The sequence below is a fragment of the Chlamydotis macqueenii genome, chromosome 4 (genome assembly GCF_036417535.1).
Source record: "Chlamydotis macqueenii isolate bChlMac1 chromosome 4, bChlMac1.mat, whole genome shotgun sequence".
Classification (NCBI taxonomy): domain Eukaryota; kingdom Metazoa; phylum Chordata; class Aves; order Otidiformes; family Otididae; genus Chlamydotis; species Chlamydotis macqueenii.
In genome coordinates, this window is record NC_141559.1 from 27,790,306 (window position 1) to 27,815,450 (window position 25,145).

Consider the following 25,145-nt stretch of genomic DNA (forward strand, 5'->3'; position numbering starts at 1 on the left):
CTGCATGTGTCGATATGCTCCTAAAACAAGGTTTCCAGGCCTGTTACTCTCGCACCAGGCCTGCACTCCTTGCTTGTTGATGGTGCTTCTCTCCCGGGCAAGAGCCGACCGTTACCTGTATCCCTGGCACCACACTGACAGGTGGGAGCCCTTTTGCTTTAGGGCCCCCGCTGCCCTGCCGAGGCGCGCTCCTTGCTCCGCTTCCAGACGCCCCACCGAGCGCTGCGGCGCTCAGCGTGCGGAGGCGCTGGGGTTCTTTCTTCGAGGCGGAAGAACGCAGGAGCCACGCTCCTCGCCGCGCCGCCGCTCAAACTAATTTGCTGTCCACTGGGACGGGCGATGGAACAGGGGGCCGCGAAGGGCGGGAACACAGCAGCCGGGATGCCACAGCTCTCCTCACCCGCTGACAGCCGCTGAGGTCCGCTTAACGCGCGGAGGAATACCGCGCCGCCGCGTCAGCGCAGAGATGTAGGTCCGGCCACCGCCGCCATTTCGTGGGAGGGCGGCGGCAGGGAGGGGGTTTGTCGTCAGCCGTGCGCGCCGCCGCGCCCAGGGGGAGGCCGCGAGCCCGCGCCCGACGCGGAACCCGCGGGCGGTCCTGCTCGGGCGGCGGCAGGACGCAGGACCACGGCGGGGCGGGGCGGGGCGGGGCGGGGCGGGGCGGGGCGGGGCGGGGCGCGGCGCAGCCCAGCCCAGCCCTCGCCGGGGCGCCCGCGGGCAGCCCCAGAACCTTCCTGCCCTGCCCTGCCCTGCCCTGCCCTGCCCCGCCCCGCCCCGCCCTCTTTGCGCGCCGGCGCGGCGCTCGCGCCTACCGGTCGCGAGATCCTGCCCCTTCTTCAGCGGGTTGGGCCACAGTACACATGGGCGGCGCATGCGCTCGGCCTCCCTGTGGCCCTTGGCCCGCCTCTTTCGCTCTCCCACCCCCGAGGAGGGGGGCGCTGGTGGTGCGTTTCGCCTCGCCCCGCCCCGCCCCGCCCCGTCATCTCCGCCTCCCGCCGCGTCTGGGCCTGACCAACAGCGGCGGCGGCGCTGGGCTTTCTCGCCCCCCCTCTCTCTCTCTCGGGCGGGCGGCGCCTCTCAGCTTTTGCCCCCACACCGTCGTCCTCCTCCTCCCGGCGGTGACGGGAAGCTGCGTGGCGGGCGGAGCGCTTCCCCGGCAACCTCCCCGGCGCACGGCCTCGCTGCCCGCAGGCAGGCAGGACTGTGGGCGGCCGCCGCGCTCCGGTCGGGCGCCCCCCTCGGCTGTTTCCGGAGGAAGGAGAAGCGCAGCTGCCCCCTCCCCCCTCTCCGCCTTCCTCCCCCTCATCCCTCCTCCTCCTCCGCGCTTGCTCCCTCCCTCCCGGCCGCCCCTCGGCGCGAGCGGAGCGCGGAGTCACCGCGGCGCACAGACGGGCCCGGCGGCGGCGGCACTCGCACACAATGGCGCTGAAACGCATCAACAAGGTGAGTGCGGCGTCCCCTCCTCCGCCTGCTCCCCGCTTCCCCCACCCTTCTCCGCTTCGGCCCTTTTTATTTTTTGTTTTGGCTTTGGTGGTTTCCTCCCCCCTCCCCCTTCCCCCCCCCCACCTTCTTCGCACACCCCCGCCCCGGGAGGAGGGGGGCATGGCTTCGGGGGTGCGCCGGCCGCGCTGGGCGGGGGAGGCGAGAGGCTGGCGGAGCGAGGCCGGGCAGCGACCGGCTCCTTCCGGCGAGGCCGCGGCCCGGGCGAGGCGGTGAGGCCCCAGCCCTGGGCCTAGGCCCGGGACCTCCTAGGTCGGGCAGGGCCTCGGAGGGCAGAACGGGGCAGGAGGGCTCTGTTGGGGCTGGGGCGGGGAGCGGCAGCTCCCGGGGACACTCAAATGTCAGCGCAAACCCGGAGCCACCCCTGCGCGGCGGTGGCGTCGCCGCCGCTGCCCCGCCGCCGGCGGCCGGCCCGGAATGTGCCGGTTCGTGTGTGCCGGAGGGGCTTTCGGTCCGATGGCAGCCTTCCCCGGAGCCGGCAGTCGGCCTCTCGGGCCAGTCTCTCCCCTCTGGCGTGCAACTTCTTTCCCGCATTGTAAGATGGCGGCGGGTTCGCCTAGTTCGGGCTCTTTCCGGGATCTCTCGCTTTCTGCAATAACATGACACACACACACGCACGTCCGCGCTCCCGTCGGCTCCGGAGCAGCTGCTGCCGTGCCATTCTCTCCCCGCGTTCCCTCCCCCCTCCACCTCGGGGCCGGCTCGGCCCTCCCGCCACCCGGGGACGGCCGGTCGCCTCGCCTCGCCCCCCGCTCCGGGCGGGAGCGCGCACCGCGCCGCCGCTTCCCCGTTGCACAATCGGAGCCGGGTGGAGTAACTTCGCGGCTAACTCGGAAAAAATGCCGAGGTGATGAAAGGGGAGGGGGTTTGTGTGGTTTTGGGTTTTTTCAAAACCTCTCTCAAGGAAGAAGGCTCTCGACGTGAGGTTGCGCTTGGGCAGCTTTAGGTTTTCTCGGCGGCAGCTCTTCGAGTTTGAGGCTTGCTGGGCTGTAACTGCAACCGCGATGGGAGCGCGGTGGCGTTACCGGGAAGTCGCTGTTGATCTGTGCTCCTACGCGAGCGATGGGGAGCGTTTACGTATTTCAAGAGCTGAGAGGAGTTTCTTGGTCATCTCGTAGCCTGCCAAGATGGCAGAAAGTCAGCCTGTCCTGAAACCGATGAACTGAACTTCGGTATACAAAGCACCTCTTATAGACAGTGTATAAAGTTTGCCACCTGTAATTTCACATCTCTTCAGCAGTGCTTGTGGGCATATTTTGGTCGAAATGAGATTATTTATAATTTGTTAGTTAAAGGGTTGTTCAGTTATCCCTGAAAATTTTAAATCTGCTCTGGATTAGTGCTAACTAAGTGAATTGTCTTTTTGAGTTACGGCTGCACTCTTACAAGAATTTAAAAACAATTACTTTTGAATCTGCTATCAGAACTTGTTCCCCCATATTAGTGGATGATATCACTTGAGTTGAAACACAGCTAGGATACTCCCTGGTATGCTTTGTCATCAGCTCATGCTTATGAAACACATTCAGGCACTGCAGGTAAGAATTTATTGTCAAATAATAAACCAAGGCAAACCCTCACTTACGTAGCAATCTGGTGATTAAAACCCTAAAACGGTTTAGCGTGACTCTTGAATTGATAAGTCATGTCTTTGACTTCAAGGTTTTGGCCTTTTGTGTGCAGTCTCTTCTGTATTGGTCCTTACGTTCTATGACACTGTTTAGTAGCAAGCTTCTTCCTTTGCCCAGTGCTAGAGTTTGGGATTAGTAATGTGGCTAAGCTAGGGTTCTTTTTTTTTGTGTTGGTTTCTGTTTTGGGTTGTTCTTTTTTGTTTGTTTGTTTGCTTTTTTTGGTTGAGGTGGGGTTTTTTAAGGTGCTATTTTTAATCAATTTAGTCACACTGTGCTACAAGATACGCTTCCAAATTCACATAGTTCACAGTTTTTACCTTGTATTTGCAGTCCTGCGAAGTCAAAATGATGATGTTTTGCTATACTGAAACCATTGCTTGCAAGTTGCTTTCTTCCCAAGCATGGTTTCAGGTAGGAATGTTTACTGGGATTGAGGCTGAAATCCAAAAATAGCAGTGCCGATTTTGTAATAAGGTGGTTATTAATTTAGATTTTAGTCTTGACAACCAGTAAAGCCAGAGAAAGGCACTCTGTCACCAGTGAGCTGGGATCCCTTGTCTTCCAGTCGTAAGGTCACAGATCAGACCTTGAAACTCTCTGCTTCCTTGTAGTACATTGTTGGCACTAGATCAGAACAGGCTAAAGAGAGACCAGGACCTCAGAACATTGTAATCACACATAGCTGATTTAGTCTGACTTGTGGTATTACCTGTCAGGGCTAGAATTCATTGTCTCCTGCAGCAGATGACATCCAAATGCACCAGCAAAGGTATTTTCAGTCTGTTTGGCTGACTCGCTCTTTGTGGACTTGATGTATCAAGCAAAACGAATTTTTTTGTTATATTGGATAAATCGACTGTGTTAGTGTGTGTAAGTTTGATCTGTAGTATGTTACACATTCAGAATACAAAACCCCCTACTTAAGATATAACTGGCAAATTTTGCTTTTGTTTTGGAAATTAAAGCACATGAGTATTCATGTGTTACGTGTTGGATTATCTTCTTCTGGAACACCGTTCATACAGCGCTCTCCAAACTGAAGTGGTTGTCAGGTACATAGCCAGTCCCAGGATGATTATGTTATGTTGAAACTCTTCATCGCATCTGTGCCATCTGCCCTGAGGGTAGCCTGCATTTGATTGGCAAAACTCTTGCTTTTATTGATAACTACTTGCTTTGCACAAGAGTGGCAGTTGTTTTACTATAACAAGGGAGTGCTTTTGCCATGGAATAATATGAACCTACATCTTAATTTTAACTGAAGATGAAATTTTTCCCAAATTATCATAAAGGCAATGGAACAGAGTCACATTGATTTATGAGCTTGTATCCAAATGCTTGATAAATGGTTGTGGCACATTGTCTTGGTCTGAAATGTTGAGTGATGCTCACTAAACTCACATCCCATAATTGCTGCAGCACATTGGCGCTTCCAGTTCGAATGATGATGATCCGGTAGTAGGGAAACAGTTATGTAGGAGTAGGGAATTGGGAATGCGTAAAATTGAGAAGATCCGAGAACATTACATCATTGATACACATCCGTTTGTCACTGCTACACACATCCATTAAAGAGAGGTAGTATAAAAGGCCTAAGTGGTGATCTGGATAGGCCAAAATTATAACTAATACAGGAGATGTATGTGTGAACTACCTTGTCTGTGAAATCCTTATAGAAAACTTGTGCCTGCTCTGTTTTCTGTCCATTTAGTTAAGCATAGCACAACCCAGCATCATTACGTCAGCAGATTTTATTAGAAAATCCTAAGTGGAGTTGGCATCCTGGAAGCTAAAAGCTGAAGGTGGCAAAACCATTTATCGCTACTTAAGTGCAGGTAGAAGACCTCCATTGACAGCGGTGGAGTGGAGACTAACTATTTTCCTCAAGGCTGTAGCCTCCAGCACTGTTCATAGAATCATAGAATGGTTAGGGTTGGAAGGGACCTTCAAAGGTTATTCCTAGATGTATAATTAATTGCGACTTTAACCCCACTCCTCCAGATGATCATAATAAGAAATGCTACTAACCCTGGAGATATCCATAATATTTTTCAGAGATGGATGTAGTATGCAGCAATTAAGACAGCATGGCAATCTGCATTAGTTTAACCAAAGGTATAGCTTTTGTAGAGGTGAAGTGTTATAAAGCCTGCTTATTTTGTTTTAAACTGATACTCTTTTATTTTGAACTCAGTATGAAACTTTTAAAAATCAGCTTAACTAGAAAACGCTGTTTGGAATTAAGTTTTCTCTGGGTGAAACATACAATACTCTTGCAGGCAGTCTTGGATTGTGTTTGCTGGGCTTATTCAAAATAGTTAAATAACTTGAAGTTATGTGATTGATCTTATGCTTTGAAATAAGTCTGGATTTGTCTGTTTAGGGGCTCAGAAAGTTAAGATTAATTAGCTAATGAAATGCAGTTGATGTAAGTTCAGTTAAAATGGTTTAAACTTTTGTGAATGCCCTCTCTATGTATTGAATTACCTTTTTTACTTCAGTTAATTCACCTTAACTATTTGGAGTATCCAGGTGTAGACCAAGTCCTGCCAGAAGTAGATAATGCAGTGCAACTGTGACATTTGGTGATTAGAAGGGTCATTTTGAGCCAGAAGGCAGTGGTTGATTTTTAAATCGTGAGGTTTTGGTAATGGAGTTTGGGAAGCACCAGTATCAAAGAAGTTCAGTATTTTTTAAAAGTAAGAATAAAGTTATTCAGCATCAAATGAAAACTGTCATAATTTAAATTCTATTTAAGGTTTAACTTCTGAATAGTCAGAAGAGACATTTATACTACAAAATGAATATCATGAAGATGGAAATATGTTTCTTAATTGGGTAGGTTTGATACCTGCATTCAAGTCCAGCCTTTACTATTAAGGTCTTGGATGTGTTTTAAGAACTGGTCATTTTTCATGAGAGAGGAAAACTGATACTTCTTTAATGAGAAAGTTTAGTCTGCAGTAACTTAAAGATTTCTACTGTTAATTGGACACTGTGCTTGTGAAACAAGTTCCCAGTCAGCAAAGATCTTTAAATGTGTGCATTGGAATGAGAGGAGAAGGGGATCATAATCTCACTTAAGTAATTTACAGAACTCCAGAGTTCAATATTCCATTAGATGGGTACTTCTTGAATAGCTTAAAAACACAGTTCTCCAGTATGTTAAGGATTTGGGTGGGATAATGTACAGGGCAAGTACAATACAAGGTTGTCCAGCCAACATTTCTTTTTTATGGTCACTCCATCTTTTAAAGATCTGGTTTTTAAAGTAAGCCAGTGCTTTTGCTATTATGCAATTCTGTGAGTTTCTTCTACAGAAGAGCTGGTGTAGAACTCTCAGAATGAACTCCCTTCAGCCGCCTCCCAAGTCTGTAACCAGCTCTGAAACACTAATGCGTTTCTTTGCGCTCACACGTTAATGGGTAAAGGAGGGGGGAAGGATGTCAACAGCTGTAAGTAGCAGCTGTTGAATACAGAGCAGTTAAAACTGTGAAGGCCACCTCTAGCCTGGCATCATCCTTTGCCCGTGGATGTTTTCTCCATATCCGCTGGGTTGAACTGTTGAAGGAGAGAGAGGATAGAGGTTCTTAACCTTGTCTGAGACATCAAGTGACAGCTGGTAAGGAGTGGAAAAGGGTAGAGCTTTTGTGTAATTCAGATTAGGGCACTGATACACAATCTCCGATAAGTCTTTCTGCTGCAAATATTAAGGTTTTGCCACTTTAACTGTCTGCCCTGTGTTCTTGTATAGGTCCCTCCCCTGTGCGTCACAGCTGGCAGATGGGAACATGTGGTCTGTGCTTCAGCATTAGGTCTGATATCTCATTATAAGCTGACTTCTGTTGATAGTTTAGGCTAAGATGCTGTAGCTTACATTGAACCGGCCCAGTTACAGGCATGCATTTTCTCCTGTGACTCCTGCTGTATAATATGCAGAAAAAATCAATTAGAGTAAGAAATGAAAGCAGCAGTGAGAACATACCTATGATTGCAGTTAGTAGTGCATTTTTGTATGCAGGGGTTTTTTTTTTTTTTGTCAAGTTGGCTTTATCAGGAGTCTTAAACTGTGTTTTTTTAAACTTCTTGAATCTAAATTTTATGCCTCAAGTGCAAAATGGAAAGTACAGAGCTTTTTAAAAAAATTGTATTCAGTGGGCTTGATATGGGGCACTGATCTGGTGCATTAAATGTGGTAGGTTGTGTTGGGGAACCCTTGCAAAAATTAAAAAAAAAAATAGTTAAAATTGCATTCACAGGTTTAAGTTGACGTTTATGCCTTTGGCAAGTCTTCATAAAACACTTAGATGTATACGAGGTTTAATACTGAAAAATGAGCCAAATAGAGCATTGCAGGAATCAGGACTGAAAGCTAAATAGGTAGAGGAGAATTTTTTGTTGCTGTTGTTTTGTTTTAACATTGCTCAGAGCCTTCTTACCAAGAATAAACTTCAGTATTAAAATTTTGTGTAAAGGAAGCCTTTGTTCTGAACCTTCATCATCCCTTTGAGATGCAGGATATGCTAGACATCTTCAAGATCTCGTGCATTTTTTTTCCAGTGTAATTGTGATGGGGTTTTGTTTTGGTTTTAAGAAAGCAAGATGGGAGGATTGCTGACTGCTTTGCAAATGTTAAGGCCTGGTAAAAAAAAAAAAGAGGATAGAAACGTTTAATTCTTTCAACAAGCCTCTGGACACCAGAGTTGCAAGCTGAACTGAGCATGGATGCTGAAGTGCTTTAGGTCTTCCTGACAGAGGGCATGAGGATTGTGTTAAGTGCTCAGTTAACTTTATAGCAAGCTTTCTCTGTAACCTGGAGTTAGGTTTGGCAGATGCTCATAACTTCTATGAGCTCTTCCAAAAAGCTCTTCTAGGTTTCTAGTAAACATGAGTGTCCTGCTCTAAGGCAGTATTTCCCAACCTTTACTGGCCTATTTGAGTAATAATGCCAGATAATTCTCTAAATCAGATAGCTGCAAACTTTGTTTTTAGCCTTAGTTTTAATTTCTTGTTGCCTTGGATGTAGGAGAATTTCCTGAATGACAATTTGCAGGATGAGCAATGACCCCCTTCTGTTCCCCTAATTCAAGTTGCACTCTGTTCATAAATATGCTTTTAAACACTTTTTCCTTCATAATTTTTTCTTTTTTTTAGCTTTTTGAAGACCCTTGTGGACATCACTGTTCAGTAGATAGCTGAGGTGGAACTCAACTGTAAGAGCAGCTGCACTCCAGAAGCAGTTTTGGATTTTTTTTTGCTTTTTTTAAGATGGTCTCTTGGCTCAGTGTGAGCTTACTTTGTGTGTAACTGTACCTAAACCTGTAGACAGGCCCTTAGTTTTGCATCTCTACCCCTGGCTGTTCAAAACACAGAGCCATTATGAAGGATAGTTATACCCAATAGCATAATATTAGAGGGTAGTTGTACACCTGTAGATAAGCTGGTGTAATCATCCCTACGTAGTTGTGTTCATAGAATATACCCATATGGTATATTGCAATAGCTTTCACATACATCTTTGGATTCATAGAAAACAAAGACTGGTCGAAGTCAAGACAACTTTTTAAAAGGAGAGCTGATTGCCAGAGTTCATTAGGTTAAATAATTAAATTTCAGAATAATAATAACAGGCTACATCTAAACAATCACACTGTGTGATTGCAGATATGTTATTTGCTAGAATATTAATTTGATAACTTTCTGTTACAGGCTATTCCTTTCCACACAGTTCCTTGAGAATATGGAGAATTCTTGTACCTTTATTCAGAAAGTGCAGGGTTACTAGGTTAAGTGCCCAGTTAAGGCTACTTATGATTTCTACAAAACCTTGTCCCGTATGCTAGCAGTTCCCAAAGTTTTAGTTTGTGTAGGTTTTGCAAGCTCTAGGAGGCCTATGTCACATCCAAGTCCAGGGCAGTGCACATACAGATGCTGCGTGTGGCTGATGGGTGAAGTGCTGGTGACTGAGGTTCTGCTGTACGTTACTGTGTCTGTGACAAGCTGTGGAGCAGTGTGTTGGAAGGCTCTCATGTAATGCTGCCAAACCCCAGCCTCTAATGATCATCAAGCTAGTGTTTGTGTGAAATTGTCTAGCATAATGCCAAAATCTTGTTTCTCAGTGGTAGCCACCAGGCCAGAATGTCATACTTTGAATATAAACATCTTTCCAAGTGCGTAACTTCACATTTGTCTATACTGAATTTAATCTGTCCCTTTGTTTCTCGGTCATTCTGACTCATTTCATTCTGTTTCATAGGTTCATCTTGCTGCTTTTCTTGTGGCCTGTTTACACTAGTTACTACCTTCTATGAGGGCTGCATTGTAGTCTTGAGTTACAGAGCCAAAGATCATTGTGGTTCATGCAGGAAAAACCTCCACGTGAAAAGTGTACTAAGTTTCAGGGTCCAGTATTCAAAAGCTTGGAAATGCCAGAATTAAAATACCTGGTTATTGTTGAATGGATAGGTAGTTAACTGGTGCTTCACTTCATGCTTTTCTCTTCAGTGTACTTCAGTGTGCTAGTTTTGGCTGGGATAGAGTTAATTTTCTTCATAGTAGCTAGTATAGGGCTTTTTTTTTTGTTGTTGTTGCTGGCTGGGGTTAAACCACGAGGTGCTGAAAACCATTAGGTACATTGTACACTTTCCAAATTTCAGAACAGATGAGAAGAGCTGTAGACAATAGTCTCATTCACAAAGGGCTTGTGTACTGAAAGGTATACTCTTTGAAAAGATAGTGTGTAGTCATCTGAGTAGTTTGTATCACGGTCCGAGCACACAGTGACTTACAGTTGCACAGCAGTCTGGCATTTCCTTCCTTCAGTGTAAGGCTTAAAACATGAATATTTCTGAGTGTCCTGTAATGTACCGCTATGAAATTGTTGCTAAACATTGTACAAGCAAGCACCACGCAATGTGTAGCCTGAAAAATCTAGTACTAAAGGCTTGAGAAAGGAGAACCATGAAAAATAGAATAAGCAGAGTAATGAAGATAGGGATAATCACAACTGCTACATTTCTGGTCATATTTTGGGTTTCTTAAAAACTGTTCTGGGCTCTTTGGCCATCCATTTTCTGCGACTGCTCTTCATGTGTTTTCTGTGCATATTTGTGCTAATGTCTTCTTTTTTTTAAACAACAGTAATCTACATCTTTCTGTATTGTGCACTGTCACTATACATTGTTTTTATCCATTTATTAAGTGTTCGCCAAAAGGCCAGCTTGTTGGAAACTGATAATTTTCTGCTGTTTACACTTATGTTGTGATATGTATTGTACCAGTGCTTTCTTATTCATCTTAGAAATCCACATTCAGTGTTCTTTCAAACTGTTATTTTCTGCTTCCAGGGGTAATTAATTTTCATGCTGAAAGGAATGTTGCAAATGCAGGTGTGTGGGATGAGGCAGTAGTTCTTTGCTGGTTGACACTTCCTAATCTTCAAACAGGCTTAAATGTTCTTCCCCTCCCTTTATAGCTGCTTCCAATCCTTCCTTCTTTTTTAAAGCTGTTTTCAGCTGTGAGCTAATGAGTAAGACTAATGCAGTGATGAATTTCTGGATACTTACAGTTTGAAATATCCCGTTTGACACAGACAACACTAGACAAGCTAGATGCTAGACAAGCATCAGATTAATAAATGTTGATTTTCTTGTTTGGTTTGTGGTTTTTTCTTCCTTTTTTTTATATATATTTTTTTTTTTTTTTTAAATTAAACTTCTGGTTGAACTGCATATCACCTTTCATGCCCTCCAAAGTAGAATGAGTTCCTGTCTGGAAACTTAAAGCAAATTAACTATTTTTTTCCATTATGCTTTCTTGAATACAAACCAGAAAGCTGCAATGTATGATTTTTAACAAATCATTGTGTTACAAACCAATATTAAATCTAACTGTGGAAGAAAGATGAGTGATGTTCTGCCACTCTGGTGAGAGTGATCTTCTCCCATTCTGTGTTTAAGTCAGCTGCTACTATAGTTAAGAATAAGCCCTGGCTATTTCCAGCTTAAACTAGAAAAATGTAGCAGTTGTGCCACAGGGAGTATGAATCCTGACACATGGGAAGAAAAGGAGGCAACACTGATGCTGCTCTACTTGGTACCTTGCAAGAAGGCAGCTTGATAGGCATCAGGCTGTCATTTCTTACTGAATTTGCTGAGACCTGAAGACTTCTGTGAGAAGAGCAACTAGTTTCCTTAAATATCTTTCTTCACTGTCTTACTCATGCTTATTTGAATGAGGTATCCTTTGTATTATTTAAAGGGTGAAGAAAATTCAAAGAACTTCTGTAATCTTTTAAGTAGCTGGTAGAGAGGAATTGTTTGAGGGTCTTTCAGCAGCTTTTCTGACAAAAATAATTAATAATAATTATTATTGTATTTGTGCAAAACAGGCAGATCAGTTAGCTTTTATAACAATTTTTTAATTGAAGGTACTGGCTTATTTTATATTAGATTTTGATGAATTTATAGAGAAAGAAAAGAGAAGATTAAGAATGTGTCTATTTCACCAATAAAACCATGCGTGAAATTGTCAGAAGACCATGGTGCTGAATTTGTGTTAAAGCAGATCTGTTTGTTGGAGTGACACATTCTGTTGCTGTATTTTCAATTATCTCTGTTTTCCAAAACTCTGTTGCAAAATTGTACATGTATTGCTTCTTGTACATGCTTCATTGCTGTTGTCTTCTAACAGTAGCATCGACACTTACTCCTTGAACAGTGTTTGAATCTGTAAAATGCTAAGTGACTAATCATCCCTGTGGAGAGGTAGGAACTATCACAACTTTATATTTGGAAACTGGGACAGAGAAATGGTGATATGCTGGAGCTATCCAGAAACCTGTGGCAGTGCCAGAGACTACTAGTCACAGTTGTAATTCAAGACTAATCCTTTCCGATGGGCATATAACACATCACTCTGAACCAAATTTGGCTTATTTCTATGCAACGTCTTTTGAATTTGCTTCTTGGGGATTCCTGCCCCCCCCCGCCCCCCAAGCCAACTGTAAAGTGAAAAACTGTAGCAGCTGACTTCAGGAATATGTGGGTTCTACTGTGGGGATTTTTAAGAAGATTTGGGATGAGGCTTAGTGCCTCTTGGCAAAGGAGAGCACTACTGAAACAGAACATAAACAGAAAGAAACAAAGTTGGAGATAGTAAGTAGTGCAACAGAAGGAATGTTAGAAGCATAAAGCCCATATATGTAGAAATCTTACAGAACAATGCTTGAGAGCATTTTTAATTCTAAAATACTAGTTAAACTCTGCTTTGTAAAATGAAACTTAACAGAACAGAAGGTCTTTACCTTCTTGGTGAGAAATGGGTGAAAGCAGGAGAACAATTAGGAGCTGATATTTTAATTTTCTTTTTTCAGTCAGCTCATGAAAATGATCAAGCTTGGTTTTACTGTCAGAAATATTTTTCAGACTCAATATTTTCCTATTATAGAATAGTTGTTCTTGATTCCGAAGATGAGAAGGAAGGTCAGCTTGTGTTCCTGCTGCTGAGTGGGAAGCTTAAAAAAAAAAACCCCCTCCTCCCTTTATTTGAATGAAATGCTTCAACTGTGCTCCAGATGTCACAGCTCGTGTGCCTGCGCTTGTCTAGGTTCCAGTTATTCCAGTTTGCCTGTTGGATTCAGCAGAGTTGTACCTTTCAGAAGGAGACACTTTTTAAAGTTACGCAGAGAACTTTCTGCTTCCTGGTTGCAAAAAGCCTCCCTTCTTTTGTGTAGATGTGAAGTGTCGCAGGCTTAAGAGGGAGGTGAAATAGGTCTGGTGTTAATGTAAGCATGCAAAGCTTGCCAGTGTTTGCTTCGTGCTTGCCCAAGTTCTTCCACAATGCTTCATGCTCTGCTGAAACAAACAGCTTTACTACAAACTTTACTCTTCTGGCCATAGTACCTAAGAGGAGCAAATACAAGAATGTGTACCACTTCAGCTTTTTTTTTTCTTTCTGAATTTAGTGGGTAAATTACTTGCTTTGTGGTTGAAATGCTAAGTGGTTGTATCATGTGTTCCTAACCTTATCTGCATTTTGAACTGCTTTGTTTAGCACTATTCGGGTTTTTTTTTGTTTTGGGTTTTTTTTTTTACCGAAGTGTCTTGGGTCAGACAAAACTTTAGTCCATTAGCTTATGAAAATAACTGCTTGTTTGTTCTCTAGAATAGTTCAAGTGGCTAAAAGGGGTAGCTCTGTATGGATATGTATCTCGTAATAACTGGAGACTCAAAAGTTAAAACTTATGAGTTTCAGCATGTAAATTAATATTACTGGAGGTTTTTTCACAAATTTTTCACCAGAATTTAGTAAGTTTAATATTTATGTTATAGCTGCGATCCTACTTATATTTGCTTTTCTTAGGTAAATTATTGGTATACTGTAGTTTTTCTGCTGTGTTAAAATACCTTATTTTTATCTTGAGTACTGATTTTTTTCTCTGAAGATGACAGTACCTTTTGAAGAGCTCTCTAGTCTAATGCACGTACCTCTGACAGTCCATTTTATGCTGATCTTTTCTTGCCCTTTCTTGTCTTAATGCTACTCATTTTAGTAATTTTCACAAACTGCATGAGAAGCCTTTTCATAGTTCTTAGTTCCTGTGATAGTTTTTAAAAAGTGGGACCTGGTCATCTTCCTTGATTCAATAAAATAATCCAGTAATAACTATACAACTACATTGAAGCAGTTACGTTAGTGTCTTTCTGTTTATTCTGTTGCTACAACTTATCTTGAGGCACGGAAGATCCAGTGGAACTTCTTTCTCTCAGATTTTGGGAACTATTTATCATTCTTAGAACTGGAAGATGTATTTAGATGAAAATAAACCTGATTGACAAAACCTACTGTATTTGTTAAACGGAAACACCCCCGTCTCCCCGCTCTGCAATTTAGAAAAGCTTTCTGTCTGAAGGTTCTTCTGCACTTCTTGCTTGCCTTTACGTAGATGATATAAATCTAAGTTAGCAGATTTTTCTGGAGGTGGCTGAACAACATATGGACCTAATAAGTGATATTTCATGGCAGAAATAAGTCTATGACAGGGACCCCAAATAATAATTGGAGAGTGTAGAGAAATGCACTCAAAATGGATTTACTGTGATCATCAGGAAAGAGCTGTTGCCCACACTTCTAAGTAACAGCAGCAGTGAAATGAACCATAGTATTAACTTCATTGTGCCATTGCTTATGAAAACTGATACAAGTCTGTTTTTGTAAAACAGTCTGATTCCAGTGCAAAACTGAAATCTGGTTAATAGAAAAGTTCATCAAAATTAGCATGTGTAGGGAAGGGAAATGTGAGACTAAGTTTTCTTGGTGTGTTTTTGGTGTGAGTTTTGGTTTTTTTTTTGAATATATGGACTTCTACATGTTGAAGTAGTGTTACTCTCTGTGTTTGCAGGAGCTATTGTCTTACCAAAGAACAAGGTGTTTATGTTTCAGGGAACGTATTTTTTTTCCCCTCATTTTGTATTGACCTACACTTGCTAAATGAAGTGCAGAATTTGTGAACCTTAAAGGATCTACATTAGGATCATCCCAGGCAGAACAGTTAGCTGTCTAGTCCAAATATGCATGTGTTTCCAGCATAATAGGTATGCCTGGGTTTCTTAAACATCTGACAAAGTAATGGAAAGTTCTTGTTTTAATGGCTTGTGTAGACTTGTAGTGAAATAACTTGTGTGCAGCTGTTAATATATGGGAGAAGGATTGAAGGGATCTGATGACTTCTGGATGCCTTGACAAGTGCAGATTTATAGAAGTTTCTGAAGCTGTTTTTAGATTCAAAAGAAAGCAGAGAAGAAGGAAGGTATCTGTTACATACTTCAACTGAAAGTATAAATTTAATTTTAAAAGACACTGTCCAAACAAGTAATCATTTAAACAAGTTTATGCTGAGCTGCTTTGATTCATCACAGCAATCTTGATGCTACACAAGGAATCCTCCATCCAAGTTCCTGTTTTAATTCCATCTGTAATGGGGGAGGGAGGGAACTGTTTCTGTAGCTCAGTTTTTCGACATTTTAGAGGCATAATTGTCTTAAATATGAAGTTTAAGATAAAAAAATACAGATATTGCATGATTCCAACACTTGTCAGCCTCTTTAATTTCCCTGCCTACTTTAATCTATGCAGTAGATATCCCTCCTGGAGGCAGTGGGGAAAACGAAACTGAGTTTCTGTGTTGGGTGTTTTTTCTTTCTATTCTGAATTTTAGTATCAGATGTTACAGGCATAGTGCTTTCTGTTTCATGAAGACTCATCAATAGCTTTCTCTCTTCCCACTTCAAGCTTCAGTAGCTGAGACTGAATCCTTGAAAGTTTTGATCAGAAAGCGGTTAGACTTTGCCCCCTTCAGACTCTGTCTTGTTCTCCTTTCTGTCCTCCTTCAACAAGGATGTCTTTACAGCAGTGATATTTATTTGGAAAAGCTAGTCATTGTAGCTGTTTACCTTCCCAGCCTGTTTTGGTGGTCAATGTCTTTTATAAAGACATTTTTGATACTAATATAGTAGTTCTAATAGTTGTTTTTGCACATTCTTCTGTGTTTGTATATGAAAAAACTGTTAAAAGGTTTTGCTGGACATGAAAATAACTGTTGAGCTCATTAGCCTTCCTTCTCTGAACAGTTTTTTTTTTTGTTCTTTTTTTTTTCCTAAAGGAACTTAGTGACTTAGCCCGTGATCCTCCAGCACAGTGTTCAGCAGGTCCCGTTGGAGATGACAGTAAGTAACCCTTAAGTTCTATGTTTCGCTCTGCTAACTCAAAGCATATCATGCATAGATAATAATGCGGAGTTTTTCTTTTGTAGTGTTTCATTGGCAAGCCACAATTATGGGACCTGTAAGTATTCTAATTCTTGTGACATAATACTAAACTAGTAGTTCTTATTCAGGAGGAAACTGTGGAGTTTTTTCTTTTACTTTTTTTAACTCCCCCTGTCAGGTTTTAGTTCTAGAGGTACTCCTTAAAGTAACAGAAAATGAAGGGGGGGTGGGGGGAAGTCTGATAATGATTATTTTATTGCTGGACTGTTTTATGCGGACATGTATTTTAGCTTAAATGATCTCTAGAGCAATGTTAGGCATTGTCACATCTAGAAGCTTAGCATTTAACTGAAGTTTGAATCTAGTATGAATTTAATAGTAGGAGCTGGTCCCAGGGTCAGTAATTAGGTGGGATGCTTTTGTGTGGATCTTAGAACAAGGAATCCTTACTTGATGTGGTGTCATGTACTGAGATCTTGAATACTTTTATAAATAGAAGGGAAAGTCACTGAAATGTGAGGTTCCAGTGATGACTGGAGGAAAAAAGTGTGTGTTAAATGTATGATAAGCATCTGAAACCTGAATGTGACTTTTTCCTTTTTTAAAGTAAAAAAGGCAAATGTTTGCCTTCACTGAAAAGGTAAACTGCAAACACTTGACATCTGGAGTTCTCAGGGCTGGTTATCTATATTTAGAAAACAAAACCTTCTGTAACTTGAGAAGACAAATATTGGATGCTGGTAGACTTGCAGCCACAATGTAATGTTTCTGGTGAGGCTACAGAGTAATATGAGTGCACTAATCAGTGTAAAATACAGGCAATATCAGTGATGCTGAATTGCTCTGACTTTATATATAGCTACAAGTGTGGTTTTAGGAGATCGGTATGGAAAATGTCCTTATTATAGGATTACGTGACTGGGAAAATGACTCTCCATTCCAAAGTCTCTAGTCTTTGTTGTCTGTAACTTGGTGCCTCAAAAAGATAAAATTGTTTAATAGCTATATTCATGTTTAAAAGGCAAAGAATGTTCTGCACTATATTGAGTATGATTTTACATGGTTGGTGTCTGTGTAGTCATAAGGTATTAAACATCAGTTGAATTTAAATTGGGATTGCTATTTTTAGCTTCGTTTCTGGTTTAATAATGTACAGCTCCTTTTTTCCTATGTGGTTTTTGTGGTGTCAAAAGGTCTGCATTCCTGTTTAAAGATTGGGCAGTATCCTGACAGAAGTGTGGTGTGAGTGGTTCTAGTGCTCCTGTGGTGTTGCTTAGTGCCTTTAATAACAGATGAGGATTGTAGAACCAATCATCTGGCCTTTCACCTCTGCGATATATTATACAGGCTGTGATTTTCTTAGATGTAAGAGAACTTGTTTAACACATTCTAAGAGGGGTTTCTATAATTGCTAAAATGTAATCCCCATTCTATGATTCTAATATGTGCAGTAGAAGGTTACTTCCTGGCTCCTCAAGGCTTCACATAGTATCTATTGACCCAATGTAGGAGGTTATATCTCGACTGCTAGGTTTTCAACAGAGATTGGATGGGGTAGAAACTGTATGTTTTCAGGTTTGAATCCCTTGTCCTGTGTTGCAGAATTTCATTTTCTGATATTTAAGTAAGATGTAGTTATTTCCTTACATTGGTGAAATGTTCTTGCAATTAATATAAAAATTCCGTTTACAAATAATTCAGAAATGTACTCTGTATATTTCAAATTAATTTTCTTTAGCCCTTAGTCTGGAATTAAAAGCACTGTTATCTTCAGATTGAATAATGAAATTGTTAACTCTATTTCAGAAATCTAACTGTAGTTTCAAGTAGAAACTTCTTACATCTTTCTTCTCCTAACCTAACTAGTAACTTATGCAATCCCTATTTATATATTCCATCTGCTTACTCTCAGCTTTTCTGCTTTTGATGAGGATTTTTTTTTTGTTTTGTTTTTGTTTTGTTTGGGGTTTTTTGCAAGGATCAAGGAGTTAGGTATGTATTTGTAGGTTTTCTGCAGAGCTGAGCTATGCCTAAACCAAGGACAGATCTTAGGAGGGGATGGGAGGCCCTTAGAGCTGTCCAGGACCATTGCAAGCTTGAGTGGTTGTAACAAATAAGCTCCAAACACAGAACTTCAGGTTTTTGAACCTGACAGGCCCCCTGCTTTGTTAACATTACTTCTTGGAGCTGTCTCAGAGGCATTTGGATGCTTTCGCCAAGTTGTCTTGAGTGAACTGTCAGAGTAGCTGTTCTCTATGAAGCATTAGCTCAAAGATCCATCCGGAGAGTGACCCCGTATCTCTTCTGTACTGCTTACCCTTAGGAAGTGGTAGTTGAATTTTAATTGCCTCTCTCTAGTATTAGTGAATTAAACAGTTCAGTTTAAATAAATTTCCTCTCCTTTTATTTATTTAAAAACAATATCTTCAGTGACATATAGTCCTAAAGATGATAATAGGAGAATTATTTGTTTGCTTTGACAGAATGACAGTCCATATCAGGGTGGTGTGTTCTTCTTGACAATTCACTTTCCTACAGACTACCCTTTCAAACCACCTAAGGTAAGAATTGCTTTCTCATTTGTGAAATTAGTGTTCTCTAAAGTACCAAGTACAAGACTGTCAGCATCTGTGTTGTCATATTGCCAAGTTCTCACTTCTTTTACGCATTCTTAGAGCATCTGAGATGACTAGGTCCTCTCAGACTACCACAAGAATGGATGTGTTAACATGTATTTTAGGAGCAAATTCATATATGTGAATTCTGAATGTCTTGGTTTTGTTTCTGTTTTTCTCAATTAATAGGAAACTCATTAGCTTTGTGTTACTAACTAGAACTCTTGCTGAGGGGACTGTCAAGTCTTACAGTGTAGCTATTTGGGTTGGGCTATGGGAATGTGACACTACAGATAGGCATTCACTTGCTGAGTGCCTAAAATCAGTGAAGATGGTATCTGTTAGAATTTGGCAATAATTGTGAAATATGCTTTTTTTTTTGTAGCTTTATCAGCTGCTAGCATTGTGTTCAGTCAGTATGAAAGTGCACACTTGGAGTCACCACAATGTTTGAAGTTTTTTAGCTCTGTGATAGCAGTGTTACAGTGGTTCAGGTACTTCTGTTGAGTGTCTCATTGTGATGCAGGCACCTGTTACTAAAACACAGCCTGGTATTTTCCCTCTGTCTGTATGAAATAGTGTATAGTTCCATGAATTTGATGCAGTTTAACTGCTTAATGCTTTTCTTTTGGAGTAAATGGAGATCCTGATAGCTTGACTGAGAAGAAAGGTGGTCATGTTTGTCATAGACCAAAACACACTCTTGATTTTTTTTTTTTTTGTTGCAGGTTGCATTTACAACAAGAATCTATCATCCAAATATTAACAGTAATGGCAGCATTTGTCTTGATATTCTAAGATCACAGTGGTCTCCTGCTTTAACTATTTCTAAAGGTACCTTTCGTGAAGGAGAAATGTTTCCATCTTGTGTTGAATACTGTGCTTCTAGCTTTGATTTTCTTGAGTTCTTAATGATCGCTTGATTTCCCTTACTCATTCTAGCCTGTGTTTTGCCAATTTGATAGTGATATCTCACTGTGGTTCTAGTGGATATTTATTTTTTTCTAACACCTTCTGCTTCATGGCTGTTTAAGGCCTTCTCTGGCCACTTATTTGCTTCAGTATCCTTAGCAGAGCTTACTAGCTTGGTCCCAGAGGAACCTGCCAGCATTTGGATTGAAACAAGCCTGTGGTGTGGAAACAGGTCTTGAGCTAAGGCTAAGAAATTGCTTGTTTGCTGTTGTCTGACTTAAAAAAAAAAAATAATAATGTTCTGGGTTTAGTGATTAAAACCATGGAATATGCTGCTCATCAGAATACATAATAACATGCTTTTGTTGGCTGCTACGTTGTGTCATAGTGTGGGGGACTACAGTGCTGTTCTTGTGTGTGCTTACTGACAGCTGTAAGTATTGGGAAATAGGAAACAAGTAGTTCTTACCAACTTTTAAGTCTTTCTAGGCTTTTTATTTAAAGTGGGTTATATATTTATTTTGGCTGTATATCAGAAAAAGGCTTTTTCGGTTTTCTCCTGTGCCGACATTTTGCTAATGCAAAGATCTGTGTGCCATTGTTTCTAAGATTGTTTCTGCTCCTGTTTTGCTATTGAGAATTCTTTTTTTTACAGTTCTCTTATCCATTTGTTCACTGTTATGTGATCCAAATCCAGATGACCCACTAGTGCCAGAGATTGCACGTATCTATAAAACAGACAGAGACAAGTAAGTACAGAGTTGCATTAGACTAGTGTTTTAACAAACTTTGTGAAGAGTTCATTGTCAGACAGCAATTGTGTTGAGTGAGCCTTTTGTGAAAATCTGAGATGAAGACAACTTGTGTCAAAAAGTACCTATTCTTGGTAGTGCATAATTTAAAAACAAAGAGGCTTAGTATCTTTCAAGTTGTGGGTGAAGACAGTGTGGTGTGACAGTATTTTAAAGTATGTGTTGCCCAGTTTTTTTGCTTACCATGTATAAAGAGAATATAGTTAGATCTTCATATTGAGGAAAAGATAGCTTTGTTATTTTGGTGCTTTTGGCAGTTGGGCCTTTAATTTTGGTGCTCTCCTTGAAAAAGGACTTAATGACCTTTTTCCTGTCTGTGTTGAAACAACTTTTTTCCTTACGTGCTTTTAATGTTTTGCCCAGATAAAATTATATGAAGTAGTCTTTGTGTTTTTATATATATTAATGCTCAATATACTTATCCAATTAGGTACAATAGGTTAGCAAGAGAGTGGACAGAGAAATACGCTATGCTGTAGGGTAAGAATAACTGCACATTATGGTGCATTTAACAAAATGGAAACTTGTCAGCACTTGGGTGCTGCATGCTCTAAGGCACTGGATTAACTAACAGATAATGGATGCACCAGTTACTGAACTTGGATTTTTAACAGCTTGATCTGTGGTTAGTGTGAAATGTATTGGCTAGTCACTGTTTCTCACAGATACTGCTCTTGCATGGCCAAAAAAAAAAATAGTATCAAATAATTACCATGTTTTAAGCCAGCTTATCAACTTGTTCTGGTAAGTATTTACCCAGATTTTGTCAGAATTTCATTAAAAGTGATGCTCTGTAGCAAGACCTCATGCATAGACACAGATTAATTTAGACAATCCACATTTCAGCTTTTTATTATTCGTCAGTGTCTATCTTCTAAATATAAAGTAGGAAAATATATGGGAATTTTGTTCTGCTTCTATAGTTGAAAATTAACTTCTTACTGACAAGCATGGAGTTAAGTATAAACTAATTGTCAGCTCAATTTCTGTGGAAGTGGTATACTTAAATATTCTTTTCATGTCCTTTTAAAAAATTGTTTGAGCAGTATATTCATGTAGAAAGAGAATATTAAGTGTGAATAAATGCTTACTGTTGTTTTACTCTAAAATAGGAAATTTGACATTATATATCCAATGATATTATTAACCAAGTAATCTTTACTTATGGCATGTGATACTCTAATATTTTACCTAAGAACAATATTTAAACAAAATGCTCCTCTTGCTTCTCCCACCCGAGGTGGTCTCTATTTCTTCCCCTTTGGTAGTTTTTTCACAACAGACTTCTAGCAAATCTGCTTTTCTTGAGTGTGAAGTGTTTCATATAAATTAGAGAATATCCTAGTTAGTCTAGGGAGGGATTTTCTCAGTTTTTTTGGTTCAAGTATATCTTAGAATAGAAAGAGACTTCTCTTAGTGTGAAGAGAATAGGGAGACGGGGATAAAGTTGTATTAATCATTAACTGTTTAGGAAATTGTAATTTTCATGCTGACACTAGTTAAATTCCTATTTTTCCTTTCAGGTACAACAGAATATCTCGGGAATGGACTCAGAAGTATGCCATGTGATGCTACCTTAAAGTCAGAATAACCTGCATTATAGCTGGAATAAACTTTAAATTACTGTTCCTTTTTTGATTTTCTTATCCGGCTGCTCCCCTATCAGACCTCATCTTTTTTATTTTTTTGTTTACCTCCTTCCATTCATGCACATGCTCATCTGAGAAGACTTTAGCTCTTCCAGCTTTGGACAATAACTGCTTTTAGAATCTGTAAAGTAGTTACACAAGAACAATTGCCCAAGATTCAGAATTTTTTTTTAATGGAGCATGTGTATTATGTGGCCAATGTCTTCATTCTAACTTGGTTATGAGATTAAAAACAAACATACATTCCTCACTGCTCTAACAGATACTGAAGATACCACCTGAAGGGGGGAGGGGAGATGGATGTTCAGTTTTCTCCCATCAAAGAGGTAACATTGCTGTAGCAACATCCATCTTGTTCCAAACCTTCCAGTGTTAGAGAACTGAGGTTTTGTTACATACTTTTGCTCATAACTGGTATGTCTGGAGAATTGGTACTGAATCTATAGCATCAGCAGAACAGAAAATGTGATGTATCTTATGCATGTCAATAAAGGAATGACCAGTTCTTGTTTTACAGAGAATGGAAATTGGAAGTCAAACATCCCTTGTATTCCAAAATAGGGTCTAAGAACATTTTTGTAATTCATTTAAATTTTGTTAGGAGGCTTGGAGCTATTAGTTAATCTGTCTTCCAAAACACTGTTTAATATAGCACTGAATAAATGATGCAAGTTGTCAATGGATGAGTGATCAACTAATAGCTCTACTAGTAATTGATTTATTTTCTTCAATAAAGTTGCATAAACCAATGAGTTAGCTGCCTGGATTAATCAATATGGGAAACAAAATCTTTTGTAAAAGCAAAGCTGGTTTTTGTATATACTGTTGGGATTTGCCTCATTGTTTTAACATCAAATAATGATGTAAAGTTCAATAGAGTGACTCTTTTGCCATTTTCAGTTATAATGCTCAGTCTGTTGCAGGTTGACACATTGTTCGGCCTGGTGTATGCAGAATTAATAAGCTAACATAGTAGTGTAGCCTTAGTAGTGTGCTACACGTGGTGCTGGAAGCCCAGCGTTCAAGGATGGACTTGGGACCCAGCAGATCTGAAGTGGTGTATTGTGGAGATACTTCCTGATGCACCAGTGTTTGCTGACTGAGAACCTTTTTCTTCACCTTGTACACTTGACAGCTGAAAGATCTTAATGTGGGAGTAATGATGAGGCAAAAAAAATAGAAAATAAAGTACTGTTTTGATGTGGGAATTGTCATGAGGCTGTGTTGAAGTGACTTTACTATGTGGGATGTTTGTTACCATTGAAAAGGACTTGTTCAGCCATGCTGCCATTTACATTGATGACTTAATGCAACAGACACTTTCCTCATGTCAGGTGACTAAACGTGAATAAAGACTCATTGCTATTGGATTTTTGTTCTACAAGAAACATTGTCTTGTGCCATTAGTTTATCTTTGCAGCAACAAGGGCATTATTAAACATCCAGCTCTCCTCTTTCCTGCACTCTTCCTTCATATTTTTCCTTGTTTGATTTTTTTTTTTTGTCTCCATTCTTACCATCCATAGCTTCATTTTCTGTAGTCTTGTACTATCAGTTTATTGTGCATCCGTGACTTCGCACTGGCACCACTTTTGCACTGCTTATAGTTATGTACATTCTGATTCCTTGTCCCCACATGGATGTGGAAAGCTAGATGTAAAATAAATGTTAAACCTTAATTTTTATAAAAATTTTAATATGTAGTTTGGACATGGTTTGTTCTGGTTCTAAACTATGAAAGTAAAATTTCTTTGAAGTCTAGTGAACTTGAAATTTAGAAACCTGGGCTCTCTTTAACAGTGCATGGCTCACTGAAATGATGTTCTGAAGTTTGATAATGAAGTTGCAGTTCATGCAGTATTTCTGCTTTGCTAACCAAAGATATTTGCTTACACCACTTTGCTGGAAAATTGGATATACTTAAAATACAGCTGCCAGTAGCATTACAACTGAGGTAGATGTTTGTATTTCTAAGCTTGCAAACATGTTGCTCTCTTGTTTTTGATAATTGTATTAATTTGATGCTTATTACTTTGTCTTGGAGTCTTAGCTACTGAAATAACTTACGTGATCAACTAAAAAGATACCTTGTGAGGCTTTATAAAACTGAAGGAGATGTGGATGTGGGAGGGCCAGGGAAGGAGAAGATAGTAAATTATGACATGGAAGATGGAAATCTTGTTTGGACCGCTATATAGTTCTTTGTACATCTGTAATGGTACTTCTGTGATAATTTTCTGTAATTAGAAGGTACGTATTTTGATGAAAGAATGATGGGTGAATTGTAGGTGTTATATATGCATGCCAGAGGTTGTGCTGAGACTTAAAATCTTATCTTTGTGAAGTGGGAAATAGCAGATGTTAGTCCTTGAAGCAGTTTTGGTAGTGTCTCACGCAGGCTTTCTGTGGGAGTTGTATTTGGGTTTGTTGTTCAAGTGCCGGGGGCAAGGGGAGGAGCTAGTTAATATGAGCTAATAAGATCAAAAATGAATTTAAGAACTTAACAAAACAAAAAGCTTAATTAGTGATTACCTCTGAGTAATCTACCTACCAAAACCACAGAGAGTCTAAAAAGTACATAGTAGATCTTGATGACTATGAAACATATGGAGGGGAAAAAAACCTAACTTTGTGAAAACTGAAGGTTTTAGAAAACACGGAAGTGAGTTGTCCTGTCCGTCTCCGTTAAGAGTAATTTCAGGATGATAAATATAATAATAACTTCAGAACATGGGAGCCAGATGTGTCCTGAAAGTCTTGGATTGAACAAAATATATAATTTTTTTAAAATGGATTTTATTTGAGGGTATTTATAGAGAACAAAGTGGCAAGGCACTTCAGTTTTGTTTCTGGAATAATTTTTTAAAGATTTTTTGCTATGTTTAAATGGGGTTTGAATTTGACAACACGATTCCCGTCAGCTTATTCAAATTTCACTTGAAAACTTGGTGTCGGTGGTTTTAAGCATGTTTTTTGAGTATTTTCAGGATGCAGGAAATATTTGGTCTGTAGTTAGGGATATTTTTTTTTCTTTCCCTGTCTGCTGATGCACACAGCATCTTTAGTATTGGTTGAAAAAATGAGTATAAACACATCTTTACATGTGTGTGAAAACTTTTTACTCAGTTGCACTGTACGTAATTTTTATATAAAGATTGTAGGTGCTAACTCTGAAACAAGTCTGGCTTCAAGTAAACTACAACAGTAAGGTTTGATTGCTATGCAGGGATGGAACTGCAGTCTGGCAAATGATTAAAAC

General features: G+C 40.5%; 1 protein-coding gene across 3 annotated transcripts; it reads left to right on the forward strand.

Annotated features, from left to right (window-relative positions):
* Positions 1 to 976: 976 nt before the first annotated feature.
* Positions 977 to 23,256, forward strand: UBE2D3 (ubiquitin conjugating enzyme E2 D3). 3 transcript variants are annotated; one of them, XM_086746293.1, is made up of 8 exons: positions 977 to 1,443; positions 15,793 to 15,856; positions 15,943 to 15,974; positions 18,382 to 18,459; positions 19,242 to 19,347; positions 20,081 to 20,174; positions 20,668 to 20,717; positions 21,761 to 23,256. In XM_086746293.1, exons 1-7 carry the CDS (start codon positions 1,420 to 1,422, stop codon positions 20,714 to 20,716), a joined length of 447 nt encoding a protein of 148 aa, XP_086602419.1. In that variant the 5' UTR covers positions 977 to 1,419; the 3' UTR covers position 20,717; positions 21,761 to 23,256. The 3 variants fall into 3 exon arrangements, with proteins under 3 accessions (XP_086602419.1, XP_086602420.1, XP_086602421.1); XM_086746295.1 differs by lacking the exon at positions 977 to 1,443 and adding an exon at positions 2,216 to 2,347; XM_086746294.1 differs by lacking the exon at positions 20,668 to 20,717 and having other exon boundaries at positions 981 to 1,443.
* The last annotated feature ends 1,889 nt before the right edge of the window (positions 23,257 to 25,145 follow it).

Bases quoted from the DNA above. Each gene is read 5' to 3' on its own strand.
- UBE2D3 (XM_086746293.1), top strand. From the start codon at position 1,420: ATGGCGCTGAAACGCATCAACAAG. The intron at 18,460-19,241 runs GTAAGAATTGCT...TTTTTGTTGCAG, and splicing joins ACCCTTTCAAACCACCTAAG to GTTGCATTTACAACAAGAAT. The intron at 20,175-20,667 runs GTAAGTACAGAG...TTATCCAATTAG, and splicing joins TATAAAACAGACAGAGACAA to GTACAATAGGTTAGCAAGAG.